The following is a 16,555-nucleotide window of genomic DNA, read 5'->3' as shown; positions in this document are numbered from 1 at the left end:
GCATGTTTTAAGTCAGTCAGAAGAATTGCTCTGTGACTGGCAGCCTGTTACACAACGCTGTTCCCTGATATAGAGCAGCAGCTTCATTAAGAAATCCCTTTTTAGTCATGTACCACAGTGTTCATTGCAGCTCTATTTACAATAGCTGGGGCATGGAAACAACCAAGGTGTCCATCAACAGATGAATGGACAAAGAAGATGTGGCACATATACACAATGGAATATTACTCGGTCATAAAAAGAAACGAAATTGAGTTATTTGTAGTGAGGTGGATGGACCTAGAGTCTGTCATACAGAGTGAAGTAAGTCAGAAAGAGAATAACAAATACCATATGCTAGCACATATATATGGAATCTAAAAAAAAGAAAAAATGGTTCTGAAGAACCTACGGGCAGGATGGGAATAAAGACACAGACCTACTAGAGAATGGACTTGAGGACACAGGGAGGGGGAAGGGTAAGCTGGGACGAAGTGAGAGAGTGGCATGAACATATACTCACTACCAAATGTCAAATACGTAGCTAGTGGGAAGCAGCTGCATAGCACAGGGAGATCAGCTCCGTGCTTTGTGACCACCTAGAGGGGTGGGATAGGGAGGGTGGGAGGGAGATGCAAGAGGGAGGGGATATGGGGATATATGTATACGTATAGCTGATTCACTTTGTTATAAAGCAGAAACTAACACACCATTGTAAAGCAATTATACTCCAATAAAGATGTTAAAAAAATCCCTTTTTTATTCAGAGAGACACAAACTAATATTTTCATAGTGTTGTTAGACTTGGCTTGAAAAACAAGGTTGGGACATGCATTACCAGGATGAAGCTCTGAAGTATTAGCTTGCTCAGGTATTAAAATGGAGATTACTGGGTTTTTTCTTTTTGTTTTGTTTTATTTTGTTTGCCAATTTCTGACTTTCTTGTAGATCTGGACAATACAGAGAAAAATGAAAAAGTAAAGTTCAGCATCATTGTGCGGCTTCCTCCGGTAATCCTGAAGTATATTCTATTTTCTAAGCCTTGGCATGTACCCCTCCTTCAGTTTCTTCTTGCAGGAAGAGCAGTTACTGGCTTTGGGCCGAAGTCAGTTGAATTGTCTCACCCTTCGGCCCTTTCCAAGAAATCCCGTCCATCCCTACCTGTCTGTCCGCTGCTCCCACTGGGCCTGCCGAGTGCTTGCTTCCCTGGCTGTGCGTGTGCTGCTTCGGCACAGGCCCACCTAGAATGTTTAGCCGTTTTCTCCTCTGAGGAAACCACAGTAATATGTACGTCTGTGAGTCTGAGGGGAGGCAGAGGGGAAACATGTGCTTTTGGCATTTAAACTGATAAGAAATTGAAATACAGGTGAGGTCAGAAGGTTCTGGAGCTGCGTTTCCTCTTACTGTTGTTTGCACCATGGCAGGAAAACATTCCTGGTTGAAGGAAAAATGAGAAACATGAGGGAGAGGGTTATACAGGCACTCCTTGTTTTTGTGGGGTATTGTAGCTCTCTGAATCAGAAATGCTGTGAAATTCAGACATTCCACGGCAAGGTCTTCAGAGCCTCTGACTCTGCGGACTTCCCGGCCATGAGGGCCTTGGCCAGCTCTGTGCCATTTACATACGTTGAGCACTTATGTCTCTGGCACGATCCTCCCACAAAGGGATGTCTGATGCCTTCCTGGACCTAATCGCCTTGCTTTATAACACCTTCTCGCCCTCACAGGCTTACGGAGGCAGAGGCAAGAATAGAAAACAAAGCATATTTTCCATGGCTAGATCTCTCTGGGGAATATCTCTGAACATTTAGTTTGGTCTCTAAATTTGATTTTTTTTTTTTTTTTGCCTTATACCCTTAGGGAATTAAAATTTTCTGGGCGAGACACTGGCAGAGTACATGCCTATAACCTTTAGCTTCATATCAAAATATCACGTGGGGTTGGCATGCAGATACTCAGTTTTGAAGAGTAACAGATGAACTCCATTTCAGAAAAAGAGTTTGGCAGCCTCACTACACAAAATGCTTTCCTCAGAGTTGCATTTAAGGGAGTATTTATTCAAAATTCAGAAGCATACCTCATAGGAAATGGCCTTTCTCCGAGGTCATTAACCATAAAGAGTCTGTCTTTTAGACTCAGTAGCTGGAATACATTTTAAAAAATTATGAATTGATATAAAATAAATTTACTTAATGCTGTGAGCTATATTCTCCTCTCTGTATTTTTCCATCTTTTTATTTTTATTATTGACTTAAATTTTTTAGTGTGGAAGGTACAGAGGTTTCCTATACACCCCCTTCCTCCACATACACACAGTCTCCCCTATTATCAGCATCCCCCAGCAGAATGGGTCCATCTGTTACAGTGGATGAACCTACACTGCACATCACAATCACCAAAGTCCATAGTTAGCATTAGGGTTCACTCTCGGTGTTGTTCATTCTGTGAGTTTGGACAAATATATAAGGAGATATATCTAACACTGTAGTATCATACAGAGTATTTTCACTGCCCTAAAAATCCTCCTCTACATATTTTTCAATTTGCAAAAATAGCTTACAGGTCAGAAGATCTGTCGACTTTGGGATCATCCTGTGAGTTCTAACATTATTTCCCGGAACCATGTAAAGCAACTGCTTCAGAACTATAACAAACAGGTGAGTCTGTGTGGAGCAGAGGCCCCGCTAAATGATTTTGGAACCTCTTTGCCCATTTTAACATATGCATATGGACAGCAGTTGTAGTTCTCACCACTTTAAGTTTGTGCTTGTTGTGGAGAATCAGCTGATACCACAGCCGTTTCCCTTTTAGCCCCGGAGTTCTATGATGGACAAGTCATCATTCAGTGTAAAATTTCTGCCTCTGAACTACTTCATTGAAATACTGACAGATATTGAGTCCTCCAATCCAGGTAAGTCACTCCTCTGCTCTCAGGATTTTCCTGTTTTTCCCCTGACACATCAGTCAGTCTCTATGTGCTTCTGTGTACCTTTTTCTTGCCAAAATATCCCCTAATTATAAGTAGGATCTTCTTGCAATAGGTTTTAATTAGCAATACACAATTTACTACCTAAATTACCAACGGAATAACCACCTTTCAGGTTTTAAAAGGAATTAAGAGGTTAAAAACCCATTTGGTTGGTGTGAATGGCCTTTCTTGGTGCTGAGGTTTAATAAATTTTAACAACACATTCTCAGAATAATGTGTTTTACTAAAATATAAAATAATTATGATTTCAGTGAAGTATGGGAACAATATTATAAATGTTCTATGGCTTCATAGTAACTCTTCTCTCTCTTTTTCCTTTCAGCTCTGTATGCTTTTGAAGGATGTGACAACGTGGACGCAAAATTCGTAGAAGAAGCAGCTCTGAAACACACCACGATGCTTTTAGGCTTATAAAAGGGAAAATGCAGTTATATCAGCTTCCAGTATTTTTCTCTTCCTCGTTAGCTCTACTTCTGTTGAGAATTCTTTAGCAATATTTTAAACTGGTAACCAAAATCAGAATACATTGTTGAGCCATCTGAATTTCAGTTTAGTACTTTGTTCAGACAGAACTAGACAGTCAAGTGTAGAGAAATGGCAGCCAGTCCAAGGGGGCATGAAGTGGCCTAAGTGATGCTCTTCCTAGTGGCTGATCTTCCTAGCGCTCTCATAGGCCAAAAGCTAGTTTCTATTATACTCTGAAATAAAATATACTTTAAAAATGTAGGAACAGTGCTTAGAAAATCAAAAATTGGCTGTGTCACTGAAAATAGCATATGACAAGCAGAAAAATTACAAGTTGTAGAAAAATTCTATTTTGGAAATTAGATACTTTTAAAAAAACTGAATTTGGACTAAGTCAAATCTGCTAATTCTAGTAGGGAATAATTTGCAAAATACAATAATTTATACATACATAGAGTAGGATTTGTCTTCGTGAACGTTCAGATGGAACTGTATTTAATATTATAAAGTTATTTTTATATTTATAAAAGTTTGATTTAGTAATATGTTGTCATTTAAAAAAAACACTGAAAGTTTTAGCCTAACTCCTTTGTTCTTTGAACATAGCCTTTTATTCCCACCAAGAATCATGACTCCATGAACATGTTCCCCCAAAGACCCACATGACACCTAACGAGTTCTCCCACTTTTCTTTTTTTTTCCCCTCTCTCTTCTACAGTGACGTTCTGACCATAAATACAGTTGACTCCTGGGGTAAGCCCAAAACCCTTTGCTTTCTTCTCTTCACACCGTTTCCCTCATTGAACTTGTGAAATTTTAAAGATTACAAATATCACTAGCCAGTATAATAATTCAGCTTTTCTAAAATCATCATTCTAAAAATTATCCTCTCCTCCAGAATTTCCCATTTAGGTCAAATATTTCATGGTCACTGAAGCTCAGAGTCTTGGAGCCATATCAGCAAGGCGGTGCTGGTTTTTCCTCTTGATAAGGTCATTATTTTTCATCACCCTACGCTTTCCTCTTCACACCCGGGTTGTTTCTGCTGCTTTCTGAAGTCTCATTCATCTGATGCATATTAGAGATAAACACTACTTTGATCCTGCCACCCCTCTGCTCATAATCCTTCAGTGGCTTGCCATTTATTACAGGATAAAATCCAAACTCTTTGACATTCAAGATCTCCCAAATTCTGGCCTTATACACTTCCCCAATACGAACGTCCTGTTCCAACCAGCCTCGCTCACTGGGCCTTGAACAGAACTTTTGTCTTCTTACTTCCAAGTCTTGCTCAGGCGATTTCCCCCTCCTGGAATCCCCTCCACTTACTAAAATCTTATTTATGCTTCAGGGCCAGATAAAAAGTTCCATCTGACTGTGATCCCTGGCCATTCCAGTGCACAGTGGCATGTCACCCTCTGGACCAGTAGCACACGTTGTAATATTTAAGCATCCAAACCTTTGTAATTTTTAAAAATTATTTTTCCTTCCTATCTATTTAAACTTCCTGTGTGTTTATTTTTTGAATCCCTAATTACTGATCCTACAACACAGCAACTGTGTGTAAGTTTGTAGTATTTCTTTGCATTAAGCACACAGCTTACACAGCGTTACTTGTTATAGGCTCTCTCAAGGATTTGCTTTTTAATGACTTCACAAAGCAGTCAGGTTAGATTCAGGACTCCTAGACGGAGAATGAGATTCAATTTCCCTCCATTCTGTCTGGGTGGGGGCTTGGAACAGAATTTGTTTGATTTAGCAAAATAAATGAATGTGATATTTCTCACTCCCAGAGTCGTGAAATGAAATTCATAACTGATAACAATATGAAATAACAATAGTTTGAGCATGTTAATGAATGTAAAATCACTGGTTTCAAATCTACTTTTATATTTTTATGTGAGAAAGTAAACAGAATTAGCAAAATATACTTGGGTGAAATACAATAATATTAGAGTAATGAAATCAGTGGAACTGGCCTCATTTTCTCTTTCACATGCAAAATTATAAATATCTTCATTGAAATTTTGAAAAATCTGGTATCAGAACAAAGTAATCACAAGTGTATTTGCATATAACATGGTGGAAAATCTAGATTTATAAGAAAGATAAATTAGGGCATAATTGTTTTTGCCCAAAAGGATTCTTTATTTGTAAAAAGAATCACTATAACATCACTTTAAAAAAGACAAGCTTCTCTACTGCTTTTCACTCAGTTTAGATTTACTGACATCAACTTGCAATGCAACTATTTATTTAACAAAGTGAGTTACGCCCCTGCAGTACTTGGGCTATTTTCCTTTTCAACCATTCTTTCTTTTTCTTAAAAGTGGGTACATTGAACAGGATCTGCTTTTCTTTCTTTAATAAACAAAGACCACTCTGCCAATTTCTGTACTTCGCTGAAAAGGTATTTATTTTTATTGCATTTTTGTAGCACCCAGTCTACTATATATTTCTGAAATGTAATCAAGAGATAAAGTGAAAAAGAAAGAAATTGGTGAGTGTGATAGGAAGGAAGCATATGTTGTGGATACTCTGTAATTTAGAGCTGTTACGCTGACGTTTTCCAGCTGTGGATGTGAAGAAGCCTGGTTGAAGCGCCTCCTTGAGAAGCCTGGGTTGGTTCACATGTTCAGATTTCAATTGGCTTTATAACAGGTTTCTTTATGTGCCTCATATTGGCCCCAGGTTCACTGGGCTTAAAAGGAGCCAAAGCGCCGTACGGTTTTGGCAGAGGAAGAGTGGACTCTGCCTCTGGGATGTAGGCATTTGGACGCTGATCCGCAGTTGTGTAAACACCACTGGGCAGCTGGCGATTTTCTGCTTCCAAGAACTCCTGCAAAGAATGATTTATCCTTTTCAGTTTTTGAAAACTCAGGTAAAGTCGCTTCGTCCTCAGGGCCCATCAGACACAGCTGGGTCTGAGCAGCCTTCGGCTATGCTTGCTGGCCGATATTCCCCAAAGGGACAAGAGGGTGTGAGGGTGCGTCACCAAACACGCACACCTGCACACACATTTCGTCTCATTGGAATGACCCATGTTGCTCAAGCATCACTGTACTCCTGGGGTTTAGGGTTTACCATAAACTGGTTGGTGGGACCTAAATTTGGTACATTCCAAACAGTATCTTTCATTAAACACTAATTATTTCCATGTTTGTGACAAAGGCAGGATAATCTGTTTCCTTTGGTAGGTCACTGGTGAGCAAATGGTACAAAGGAGGAGATAAGGAGTAAAGTAGAACCAGTGGAAAGAAGTGGTCAGCGGCTTGCTTTGAGCCTCAAGATTCTGCCTGTGTTTCTGGAAAACAGAGGAGTCTCTTATAGCATTAAAAAGAATTTGAAAAAATGGAGACAGGTAAATGACAGCTGGGACACCACGGGTAAAGTCTGAATGCCCTCAAGAATATAATCCCAGGTAGCATACGAATGACAGATCAGACCCTGTTTTCAGGAATTCATAGTATGTGTTTGGAATGCACCTTTTTCTTGGGTTAGGGAGGGAATGGTGATCTTCTGGGGATGTCTGCTCTGTAGTCTGAGAGTGAGTTATAGGCCCCCAGGATGTAGTCTCCTCAGAAAGAGATGCCTAATTCCACTCTAAGATTATCGAAAGGTCATGGGAGTAGGAATAAGAACTGAGCCCCCAGTGTGTAGGTGCTCAGTGACAGACTTAGGTCTTTGGTGGGAGAAGGGTGGTACTGAAGCCTAATCGTAGCTTCTGCACCAGGTGCAGAGTCTGCAGAAGCCTGTGACAACCATAATACGCTTGAGGCCTCACAATATGCTGTGGTGGCCACAGCAGATACATTGAAGAGTAAAGTATGGTCTGAGCCAGGGTGCAAAGACAGAGATTAGAGACCTAGGATAAAACCAGTGCCAGCCTGGTCATTGCCATGCCAATGGGAGGTCCTGGTCTTCACCATGCCAGCCCAGGATAGAACACTGTGGGGTGGGACTTGATGCCCACCCAGTGTTCTCCAGGGAATATTCTGACCCTTTGGACTGTTGTACTTTGCTTGCCTACGTAATATCTTAAAAAAGCAAAACTTATTTCTAATGACTTGCTGGGCCTATGTGTGTGGTAGAGTAGAACATTTTCATATATTTTGGGAGGATTGACAACCCCTGCAGCAGCCCTTCCCGGCACATTTTACAAATGCAACGCAGAAGCCATAGCTTACCCGAGACTTTTCAGCGATGGCCAAGGCATACATTTCTTCATCTCGAAGTACTTTCAACCATTCTCTCTCAATCTCTTTATTGAGGGGCAGACCCTTTTCCATCCTGGAGTTGCAAGTGAGGATGAAGTCTTCTTTCTCCTTGACTTCCTTTTGGAGTTCAATGGTCATAGCTTGTTTCATGGACAGCTCAGCAACAAGAGCCATCATTTTTTCAGTAGCATCTTTGATCTTTTTCTGGTAGCCATTCATCTAGAATTAAAAAGCCCAAGGCTTAGCCTATGTATACATTCCATGAAGACTTGAAGAAAATGGCAGGCTTCTGGCTGTCTCTGAAGGTGGGCATTCTTCCCTGAAGGAAGGAGAGTTTAAGTGGGAATTCACAGAGAATAAGAACTGGAGGAGACCTCAGAGATTCAGCCCAACACCCTGGCTGTGAAATAGGACAAGGAGGAGGGAGAAGAAAGAGATCTGTTCATCTAGTTACTGGATTTCCAGGTGGGTAGTATTGAGGGGAATAGTTTAGTGTCTCTATTTTTAAGAGGTGATAAGGACAAAGGAAAGGGTATTCTTGATGTCTAAGTTCTGGCCTAATTTTGCCATGTTATTAGTTTGCCACTTAAGCAGGGGGGAAAATCTGGTAGAACAGAATTGTATTAGTTATTAATACACTTGCTTAAGTAAGGTAATCAGCATCCGTGATGATTTTTAATGGAAACTATCACACTTCAGTGTGTGTGTATTATTGATCGTAATTCCCAGGATGCATCATTATGAGGTCATAGGCAAGCATGAGCTGAACTGGACAGTCTGGCCACTAATTTGAAAAGAAATGTTCCTAGTTGTGTATGTGTGCTTCCCTTTTCATATAAGCTATTTATTATCAAAGAATTAAAAGGTAAGACTAGGTGGGAAAATTGATTTTAAAAGACAGAAAAGAAGTAAAAGTGGAATTGGTGGTTCCTGTAAGCTTTCTGGCCCACAGCACGGCCTTTCAGTGTGGCCGAGGGCTGGTGAGGCAGTAAGAGGTGACTCCCGCCACCCGCCAAAACTCAGTGTCACATTACCCTGTCTTATTACTTCTTCATATCCTTTCACTACTGACATTATAATATAAATGTATTTGGTTATTTGGTTATAGCCTATCATCCTACAAGAACGTACTCTTCATGGGGACAAGGACTGTTTGTTTTATTCATGAGGTTCCCACTGCTTAGAATATAGGAGACAAAATTAAAATTGAATGTTTGTCGAATGAAGGAATGAATCAATTCTTAGTCTCTTTTAATTGTTCATTCCTTTGAACCAAGGTAAATTGAGACACGAATATGAGCGTCCAAAAACTACACCCTACCTCAAAATACTGTCTTCTCTTAATAGAGTATATACTGGTCTGTGTGTACATTTGCTTACAGAAACGTTGCTGCTGGTGATTTACGTGCCTCTGAAAATATAATGACCAATTATTATGTGAAAACTTTGTCTCTTTAAGGGAATAGGGAATATAAATTTCTATAACTTCTATACTGCATTAGTTTTCAGGAAGCATAATTTGAATAAAAATGACAGGCATTCAAAGCTTCAGTGATGAGTCATTATCTCTCTTTTAAATTTTATTAACTAGTCATTGCACACTTGAGTGTGTTTATAACTAACCAACCTCCCTTCTCCATAAATGAAAAAAAAAAAAAGGATGGTATTATTCTGGGTTCTCTGAGTCTTTGCTGAGATTTCCCATTTTCTGTTCATTTGGGAAACTTGTAAGAGGAGCCATAAGCTCTCTAAGATAGATTAGAGATGAGATGTGCAACCTTGTTGAACACCCGCAAGGGCCAGCCCACTTCTGCTCGACTATGTGATGCTTGCCACCACTTTAGCTGATATCACACCCATTTCACAGATCAGGAAACTGAGTTTTAAGACCATTTATGTATCTTTCTCAACGTCACTTGGTAGTGTTGGTAAGTCACAGATCTGGGATCTGAATGTCTTTCTGTCTTCCAGCTCTGCCTACTCTGAGGAGATTATTTTAAATGGAGGAGGAAGAAAGCCAGGTAGAGAGCATGGAATGTGGGGAACGGAAAGGGAGATAAATCATGAGGACAGGACTCAGTAACGCTGGAAACTTCTTGGTCATGTGGATTGTGTCGGCAGCTCCCATTTGTGTTTCTCTGGCTTAACAGTTGACTTCTGGAGGGACTCTGCCATCAGCTTTGACAAGCAGGCCTCAGCAAAAACCAGCTTCCCCCAAAGAAAGGCAAATTCATTTTGCAAAATAAAGGAAGGCAACATTTAAAGAAACTTCAGACATGCTAATTCAGGCAACGTTCATGAGCCTAAAGAAGTCTTAACATTTCTTATTTTGTGAGGTAAATTGAGATTTGCACAAGTGCTGTTGGCCTCATCAGTCTATTAGAGGAAGTGTAAAGCCAAATAAAAATGGCCAAGAAGCCTTGAGATTTGCAGTAGTTTAGTGTGCCAGAACTGTTTCTAAAACGGGACTGTTAACTTATTCAACGAACGTTTTTCTAAAGTTTAGCACATGCGAGGCATTGGGGAAACTAAGAATAAGGAACAGTCACTGCCCCCAGGAGCCCACAGTGGGTGACACCATCATTCATGGCGTCTTCTGAACTGTCTCCCCACACTACATGGTGTGGACAATGTGTCCCTTTCCCTTTTGCACTCAGCAGCTCCAGTGACTGTTGCTGACTGACTAAAAACCCTGGACTGTCACAGAGGGATGCTGCAAGGGGCCGGGGGCGCCAAGCAGGCAGCAGACCATCTGATGCCTGATGGTGCAAAGTCCTGCTGCGTCCGAATCACCAACCTCCCTCCTGCTGGCTGCTCCTCCTGCTATAGCTTCTAGCAGTCCCTGCCTGACCCTGTAGCTTTGGATCAGAAGCCCTGGTATTTTAAGCTTATGGAATTAGGAAGCCCCACGTTACTGGCCTTTCCTCACTAGTGAGGCTTGGGTGGGGGCTCCACCCCAGGGAGTTGTGTGACTGCTGTTCTCTTTAATGGTCCCCTTCCATTGCTGCCTTCTGGCTACTTCTGGATTCAGGCAGCTCCCATGCAGACCGCTGGATAAATGAGGCCCTCCCTTCACAAGGAACTAGAAAGGACTTAACATGTCTCATGAAATAGGAAGATAATGACTGTCATATTTGAGTAGGTACCCTATTAAGTGAAACTTGTATACTGTCATTGAAAGGTTTAGGATTTCCCACTATAATGAGAATTCATTCAGGGCACAAGACTGAAACTTATCTTGGACAATTCTCCAGGAGTCATCTTTACATTTTAAATTTTAATTCTTTGTCTTTATCTATTCATAAAGGCTAATCTCTCCGGGGCTTCCCCCAATAAATGAAGCAGTCTGTGGAAAATGGAAGGTGATAGAGGAGGAAGGACAGAAGAGAGGAGGCGGGGACTTGGGCAGACCTTCTTGGCTAAGAGCAGTGTGTCCTGCTTGCAGGCCTGCGTTTTGCTGCAGAGCCTGTCCGTGAGCCGGGAGACCTGTTCATAGATGAAATCTTTCTCCAGCAACTTCTCCTCCTTCTTGGCCAGCCGTAGTTCCAGCTACGGTCGAAAAGAATTTCAATAGGAAAAAAAAGTCATGCAAGTCAAAATCTTTCCTAATTAGAGCACTATTTTCCCCCCTTAATGAAGGGAGACTTCACTAATGAACATTAATGACTCAATGAACTGGACAAAGTCAAGACTTCCCCTCACCCCCTGACCCCCGCCCCCGAGAGCTGTGGCACTTCTTCCTCCCCATGGCAAAGAATGGCCCTCTCAGCTCCGTCTAGCTTCCACGTTGCCATTCCTCTGATATGCTCCCATCGGGAAGACAAATTAATCCATTCACGATGCCAGAATTGCTCCTATGGGCCGTGAGACAGAGATGGGCATTTTGAAAGCACTCAGGTTTTAACTTTTTTGGCAAGCATCTAAAGTCAAGCTTAGGTTTCGTTACTAGATTGCAATGAAAGGACTATATTAGTGACTAGAATAATGAGGGATGAATCCTCATAACATGAAACTGTACCACAGATATCTGTGACACTGATCAACAGGGGCTAATTGATGCTATTTTAAGAAAGGACATTTACCGCATCCATTTTTTTGATCATTTCTTCTTTGGTCATATCTTTCCCTGGAAGGAAGCGTGTTCTGTTCTCACCCTCAGGATTTATAAACTGTTTCTCCAGGTCTTTTATTCTGTCTGTACACTGTGAAAACTATTAAACAAGAAAGAAACAGTAACTTTGCTCAGTAAATCTTAAAGTCACATAGCCCAATGTCTTTAGGGTCTTTCCAGGCAAAGGTGGAAGGGAATTCTTAACACCCCATCAGCTGGGACTTGTGGTTAAGCAATGTTTCTACTCACATGTGGTACAGAGAGGAAGATGCCTGTTAACTGACTCTGCAAAGCAAGGCAGTGACTTCTGGGTCATCAAAATAGCTGACTTTACAACCAGTCCTTTTATTGCTTCCCATTTTGTGTTATACTCCCGGGATGCTGTGTGGTTGCAGAGCTCCGACTATACAGACTTGACCTCTTTATTGCATGTTGTTACAGGGGCCAAGGCAGACAGCACAGCATACAGGGTACACAACATACTAGACTCCAGTTTAAAACCCTTTGCTGGCAATAGGCTTAATGGCTTCCCAAAGAAAAGTAAAATTCTTAATTACTAGGTCAACACAGTGTACAGTCTGTGAGGAATAGCCCGAACTATTTGTATCTTTTTTGGTAAACACCCAATGTAATGTGTTATATATTCAACTATATTTGTTGACTCAATGAGACTTTGGAGGTGGATGAAGAAATACAGAAATTCTCAAGCAGGAGTGGCAGCCACACTTAGCTGTTTTGTAGGGAGGGATGTGGAACACAGTGAAAACCAAGCCATCACCTTTAGCTTTCCTACTGAAAATCTGTTTAATCGCAGGCAAATCATTTACCTTCTCTAAACCTTAGTTTCCTCAACTATCAAATGGGAAAATAAGTCCCAAACTCATGGGATTGATCCATTAAACGAGATAATATATTTAGAGTACTTTAAATTTTTAAACTTACTCTCCTCCTCCCGACAAAAAGAATTTCAAATGGTGACGTGAATATTGTTTTTCTTCCTGTCTCTCCACACTTAATTGCCCTTAATAGGGAGTTAATAACGTATCCATGTATGTGTATTTGTTGTATTTGTTACTAACAACATTTAATGTCTCCTTTTGTTAATTAGGAAATTAGATAAGAAAAGATATATGGTGCTTGCTTATCAAAGTGGCGCCTTGATTGATCTTATTTCCCCGTGGGCCCTTGAGGAAAAACCGTATCCTTTTTCGATATAAAATAGTGCTCTTGTGTCCGAAAACAGTTCACAGGACTTCCAGGAGCCCTAAAAACAGGCTATTATTACAAGTAAAATATTGCAGGAAAATGTGACTTATGATAATCCTTGGACGATTAAAAACTTTCAAGCAACCAAAAAAAAAGCAAACCTTAAGAGAATTCTGAAAGTGATACAAAAAAGGGGAAGATTGAAAAAAAAACACAAAACACTGTAGCTATAACAAATAACAGGATATGACGGAGATCTGGCACTAAACGGCAAGGTACAAAAACAGCTTGCTTGAAGCTTGAAATTTCACACGGTGTCCTTCAAAGGGCCCATGTGATTAGTGCTGAGTATACAATTAAATAATTAGGTGCAGTCTGAAGACTAATGCGAAACTTTCTATTCCACTGTTCTTAAGCTTAGAACTAACTCTGGTAGAACACGGAGCTGATGATAATACACAGTCCCTATGCTTCAATTCATATGCAGTCAGAATGATAAATGCTCACACCAGGCAGGGTGTACTATCATTGAATGCATAGTATTTTCCTCTTGGGTAAACTGAATTCATATTTTATACCGGATTACTGGTTTTATATAATAAATGCTAAGTATATATATATATTTTAAGAAGAACCAATTTTATCTATTTTAATCTATTGAATAGAAGTATTAATTTGCAATTAACACAAGTAAAATGCTTCCATAGTACAGAGTGAATTTTTTCTGTTGTGGATCTTACTGGATTTAAAGTCCTTTTGTTCTGCTGGGCATGTTGATCATGTAGCATGGGCGAAGATGTCCTTGAAAGTGTGTTCTGGGAAAGACCTGGAGAGAGCCGAATTATTCTGTAAAACGGAGTGAGACGAGTGTGGGGTGCCTGGGGCGCAACATGGACAGTAAGGCTGTGGAGGGGAGATGGGGGGTGAAAGATGGAAAGGCAAGCCAGTGAAATGGAACTAGGCTAGGGTGTTGCATGGGGTAGTACACCTGGGGGACTGTTCCCAGTGGTGGCGTGGGAAGGCATACTTGTCTGATACTTCATTTGAAGTTCTTTGCATTTCTTTAATGTACCCCCTCACACTGGTGCCCCAATTCTTCAATAAAGTCAGTTCACAGGCTTGGCATGAATGGTCTTGTGTAGGTGTAGGCGGAAGTTGGAACCAGTCCCGAGTCTGCACTGAAGTGGCACAGAAGTGGCCCAGGCACTGTGTGTCAGGATGATGAGCGGATCCCCCAAAGGAACCACTAATTGGAAGCAGGAGTCAGAGCTGCAGGAATCCTGGGGAGGCTTTGTGGGAGACCTGGGGGAGGCCTGGGGGATGTTCCAGCCAGTCCATCTAATTCAGGGCTACACTTGTTGAAGAAGTGAATGGGAGAACATATGGCTAAAGAAACAAACACTGGAATCAAAACCTTACCATATTTGTGCAAAATGAAAGATCCTATCGTCTGTATAGCATATTACACGTTGAAATGCCATAAAATATGAAAGTAGAACCATCATTCAGTTCCATAAAGTCCTGTGAATCCCATGACATGATTAAATTAAAAAAAAAATGACCCCAAACTGTGTCTATAGCATGAGCTAATGAAAACCATTTACTTGTAAACCTAGAAAACGACCTAGAAACGGTCCAGATTTCTGATAATTTTAATAGTGATTATATGTTGGGGATAGAATTTTTTTCTTTAAATTTTTTGTATTTTTTTCAAAACTTCATTAACAGAGTATGTCTTAATTTTATAATCAGAAAAAAATCTGAAAGCAAACCTGACATTTTATTATTATTTTTAAATTTTTTGGCCACACCCCATGGCATGTGGGATCTTAGTTCCCGGACCAGGGATGGAACCCACACCCCTGCATTGAAAGGTGGAGTCTTAACAGCTGGACCACCAGGGAAGTCCCTAAACCCGACATTTTAGAAAACATGTTATAGGTTAAAATGTATTCCAGCTACACTGAGTCAATGGATAAAAGTTTAGGCCACGAATTGTTTAGTTTAATTTTTTCTTCTGTTTTCATTAAGAAAAAAGTATAATTATTACATGTGAAGAAAATGGCTTTATATTTATGGTTTTATTTATTTACTTGCTGTTTTATGTTTAAATTTTATGACTTTATTCCACTTTTAAAAAGGCCATGTCAGAGGCCAAGTTATTAAATTACAGGGAAACTACAGGGGTTAATAAGGAGTCTAATTATATGCGATTACCCATTAATAAGAAACAACAATCTTGGTTCTAGAATTTCAAAGAGAATCAAAAATAAGAGAGCTAGGGCTTCCCTGGTGGCGCAGTGGTTGAGAGTCCGCCTGCCGATGTAGGGGACACGGGTTCGTGCCCCGGTCCGGGAAGATCCCACGTGCCGCGGAGCGGCTGGGCCCGTGAGCCATGGCCGCTGAGCCTGCGCGTCCGGAGCCTGTGCTCCGCAACGGGAGAGGCCACAACAGTGAGAGGCCCGCGTACCGCAAAAACAAACAAACAAAAAAAGAGAGCTAGATGGTCTGCAGGATCTTTCCAGCAAGCATCAAAAACATAATTATGAATAAAAATAAAAACAAACCAAAAAAAACCCCAATTATGCTGGCCGTAGTGAAAGCCTGGCTTACTGAAGTTTTGAGCTCTGAAGCAGCTGAGTTAGAGCTGAGATTTGGGGAGGTCTAAATTCCAAGAAAGGCAGAAAGTGCTTCATGGGGGATAAAAAGATAATCTGTAGCTCAGATGCCTGAAGCACAGATTCTACCCTGGAGCAGTGTTCAAAGGCATTTTTAAACAGGACATTTAACTCAAGAGTTCTTGTAGGTACCAGGAGTAGCATGGCTTGATTTACATGTAAGAACTTATATGACCTACAAAGCAACAAAGGAGGAAAAAAAAAGAAGACAGCAGCAGATGTTCCCAGGACGTGTGTCGTCAACACTTTTCCCACCTGAATCTGGAGCACTGCTAGATCAGCATCCAGAGCCCTCTTGGCTGGCAGCAATTTCCGGGTCACATGAATCTGTCTTTGCTTCTCCGCAATCTTCACTTTCAGGAATCGGATCTTCTCTTCCAGGACGTGTATTTCAATTTCTCCATGTAGCTTCATCTTCTCTTGGATATTTATTTTTTCATAAAAAATGCACACTTCCTCTTCCCGCTCTATCAGCTGAACACCACTATGGTCAGATTGAGAGGCAGAGGCTAAGAGGATGTTGAGGCCACCGTTTTACTAGTCACTGTGGTTCTCTCTGGATTTGGGTGCAAAATACACATCAACACTGCGTGATTCCAGGAGACAATAGATATTCACTGTTGGCTTTCTAGTTAAACTCCACATTTTGAATTTTTCTGGGCATGGGAGAGAGAGGGTTGTGTAGAATCTGGACTCAGCTGACCATGTCGTTGGCCGGCCACAGTATCTCTGCAAGTCCCAGCGGTCCTCCTGGGGTGGAAAAGAATGTCACTCCCCACGCATGAACGATGTGATCCCAGGGTCTGATTTTCTGCAGACCCTTTTCACGGGCCAGACCTGCCAGCCAAGGGCTGGCCAGAAGTACCCAGGCAGGGGGCCAGGGAATGCGTTTCTGGCAGCTATTCTGTTC

General features: G+C 41.1%; 2 protein-coding genes across 7 annotated transcripts in view; one reads left to right on the top strand and one right to left on the bottom strand.

Moving 5' to 3' along the window:
* Positions 1-4,011, top strand: part of GSAP (gamma-secretase activating protein) — a 91,639-nt gene extending 87,628 nt beyond the window's left edge. For all 6 annotated transcript variants that reach the window (XM_067746007.1, XM_067746005.1, XM_067746006.1 and 3 more), the window contains 4 exons: positions 928-989; positions 2,535-2,636; positions 2,791-2,890; positions 3,291-4,011. In XM_067746007.1, the coding sequence (XP_067602108.1) occupies positions 928-989; positions 2,535-2,636; positions 2,791-2,890; positions 3,291-3,382 (356 nt within the window). In that variant the 3' untranslated portion in view covers positions 3,383-4,011. The remainder of the gene's footprint in view (positions 1-927; positions 990-2,534; positions 2,637-2,790; positions 2,891-3,290) is intronic.
* A 2,018-nt stretch (positions 4,012-6,029) lies between these two features.
* Positions 6,030-16,555, bottom strand: part of CCDC146 (coiled-coil domain containing 146) — a 109,137-nt gene continuing 98,611 nt past the window's right edge. Inside the window, exons 14-18 of the mRNA XM_067746010.1 lie at positions 15,901-16,129; positions 11,733-11,861; positions 11,062-11,199; positions 7,621-7,869; positions 6,030-6,272 (exon numbers count right to left, since the gene is read on the bottom strand). Coding sequence (XP_067602111.1) covers positions 6,069-6,272; positions 7,621-7,869; positions 11,062-11,199; positions 11,733-11,861; positions 15,901-16,129 — 949 coding nt within the window. The 3' untranslated portion in view covers positions 6,030-6,068. The remainder of the gene's footprint in view (positions 6,273-7,620; positions 7,870-11,061; positions 11,200-11,732; positions 11,862-15,900; positions 16,130-16,555) is intronic.

The sequence above is a fragment of the Pseudorca crassidens genome, chromosome 8, assembly GCF_039906515.1.
Source record: "Pseudorca crassidens isolate mPseCra1 chromosome 8, mPseCra1.hap1, whole genome shotgun sequence".
Taxonomy (NCBI): Eukaryota; Metazoa; Chordata; class Mammalia; order Artiodactyla; family Delphinidae; genus Pseudorca; species Pseudorca crassidens.
Note: the sequence above shows the minus strand (reverse complement) of the source record. Positions and strands in the feature narration are given on the sequence as shown.